The sequence below is a fragment of the Rhagoletis pomonella genome, unplaced genomic scaffold (assembly GCF_013731165.1).
Source record: "Rhagoletis pomonella isolate Grant_MI unplaced genomic scaffold, Rhpom_1.0 Rhpom_scaffold_09778, whole genome shotgun sequence".
Classification (NCBI taxonomy): Eukaryota; Metazoa; Arthropoda; class Insecta; order Diptera; family Tephritidae; genus Rhagoletis; species Rhagoletis pomonella.
Genome location: NW_023468309.1, coordinates 3,586 through 6,025, shown reverse-complemented (window position 1 = coordinate 6,025; position 2,440 = coordinate 3,586). Strand labels below are relative to the sequence as shown.

Here is a 2,440-nt window from a genome sequence, read left to right as displayed (position 1 = left end):
AAAAAAAATAAACATTGGAATCGATAGAGATGATTGAGCTGAGTATAACGGTATACTTCTTTTTTTTGGGCAAACAACAACAAGAAGAATTATCAAAGGTTAAAGTTCAAAATAAGCAATTTTTGAAATCATTTATTTCTGATATGAAAGAAAAAGGTTCTCATAACATCTATTTCACGATCCAGAATTCTATCATTCTTGGTAAAAAGCGAACCGGTTCGGGCGAAACTCACGATAATGCAATATGTCTCCGACCAAGGCGAATTTATATAAGGTGGTGTTACTAGCTCAGCTGATTTTGTGTATGTGTTTCGCCGCACGGCTTCTGATATCAAATTGAAAAATTTTGTTTGAATTTCTACACACACTCCTACAGATTTTGACAGTTTATGCCGCCAAAGCAAAAACAAAATACATGTACATTTTTGTTTTTGTACTCCTGCTATCACCTTATATTAATTCGCCTTGTCTCCGACTTACCGCGAATATAAAAAATAAATGTAACACTGGCTACACACAACGAACATATCCGCGCACAAGCTCGGCTTGCGGTGCATGTTCGTCGTTTGTAGGGTGGTTCACGAGCATGCTCGCAAAATATCAAAAAATTTTGTTCGTCGTGTGTAGCCACTGTAAATGTTGAAATGGCAGCCCTGTTACTTTCGTTAACATTCCTTATCAATTTCAACGAAGCATTCAGCTGTTTCGATACACGCTGCCAGCTGCCAAAAGCTATGATAACCAATTTTGCAACAAGCTTTTTAGCATTAGTCGTTTCCATCGCAGTATCCAATAATATAAATTCTAATTAACACAAACTATAATACATATGAACAAATAGAATTAGACAGCAATATTTTGTTTCACTTGGTTTTCGCAATATATGTACATAAATACGTCGTGATGAGCGTGTAAAATGAATTCGTTGCGTAACCTCTTTAGCTTGAGGACACTTAATAGTGTGCGGCAACACGGCCAGAATGTCCTCTACAACATCGCACAGCCAGTGGACGGTGCTGTCACGGCTGCACCAGCACCAGAATGCAGTATTAACGATCAAAGAACTTGTGAACCGTTGAAAATACCAAAATCCATTCTCGATGCAACCACGTTTACAGGTAAAAAGTTTGGTGAATCCACCTTATCCTCATCTGGTTCGATTTCGCCAACGACCCTGAAACGCTTACGTTGCATGGAGCGGAAAGTTGAATTGGTTTATCGCTGCAAATTGTGCAACACACGAAACAGTAAACTGGTGTCACAAGCAGCGTACAGAAGCGGTGTGGTGATCCTCCAATGTGACGGCTGTTCTGTGAACCATTTAATAGCCGATCATTCTGGATGGTTTGCCAAAACCAAAGGCAAGAATTTTGATCAGGTACTAGCCGAGAGATGTGATCGCATCAAGATCATCAAGGTGAACGAAAAAGGGGAATTAATTTAACTGCCAACAACTAACTATGTACACTCTTGATTTTACTGTTCCGCACTGTCCCGCAAACTACTTTAATGATTGTCTTTTTGCGAAAGCACGGTCATGTAAAATTAACAACTGAATTTTGAAACCTTTTGTATATTTGTCAAAATTAGAATGGCAAATATGGATGACGCCTTCGTCGTCAAGAGCACAATTTCATTGAATATGCTGACAACACTCACGTGGCCGAAAAAGGTGGTGGAATCCGACTTTAAATTAGCTGAGCTTCACACACAACTCTCCAAATGGAATCAAATTGAACTACATATATATTACAGACATATGTATATTGTGATAATTGTCATAAACGCTTTAATTAACTTTAATTTGAATTATGAACAAGTGTGTAAACGTTGAGTTGTAGGATATTAATAATTACTGGTTTTATACGCCCCCAAACCAAGCCATAAAATAAAAAAAAAAAACTGAAACAGGTCACACAAAAATAAGTCGTTTTATTTAGCTGCGTAGTCAAATACGCGGTATGTGTAATTTATATTCGAATAACTTTTGGAACCAAAAACATTTAGGACGCTTTCATGCATATTACATTATTTTTTAATCGATGTTGTTTTTTACGTTTTTCGCATATCAGTGGCGTACGCGTAAATATAATGAACTATTAATAAGTACTCGAAGAGCTAAGGCTTGTATACATACATACGTAGTAATTGTATATACATACATACATATGTACCAGAGAGCATGCTCAAGTTCTTAAATAAACGGTCAAAACGTATAAATAAATAGTATCCCTAATTATGTGGCCACTACCGTATACATATGTACATATCTTTTAACAATACAAATTTTTTTATAATCTATTTCAATCCACTTAGATGCATTTAAAAAGAAAGGTCCTGTTGAGTTCGAAAATTAATAATATTAGGATATTAATATAGCGTATTAATGTTTTATCATCATTGTCTTCATCTTTGACAAAATTACACGGTCACCCGGTAT

At 36.1% G+C, this 2,440-nt stretch overlaps 1 protein-coding gene across 1 annotated transcript; it reads left to right on the top strand.

Annotated features, from left to right (window-relative positions):
- The first annotated feature begins 475 nt into the window (after positions 1 to 475).
- LOC118756318 (DNL-type zinc finger protein-like) lies at positions 476 to 1,908 on the top strand. Its single transcript, XM_036491091.1, has one exon. The coding sequence runs from the start codon at positions 917 to 919 to the stop codon at positions 1,442 to 1,444; it is 528 nt and encodes a 175-aa protein (XP_036346984.1). The 5' UTR covers positions 476 to 916; the 3' UTR covers positions 1,445 to 1,908.
- Positions 1,909 to 2,440: the final 532 nt, after the last annotated feature.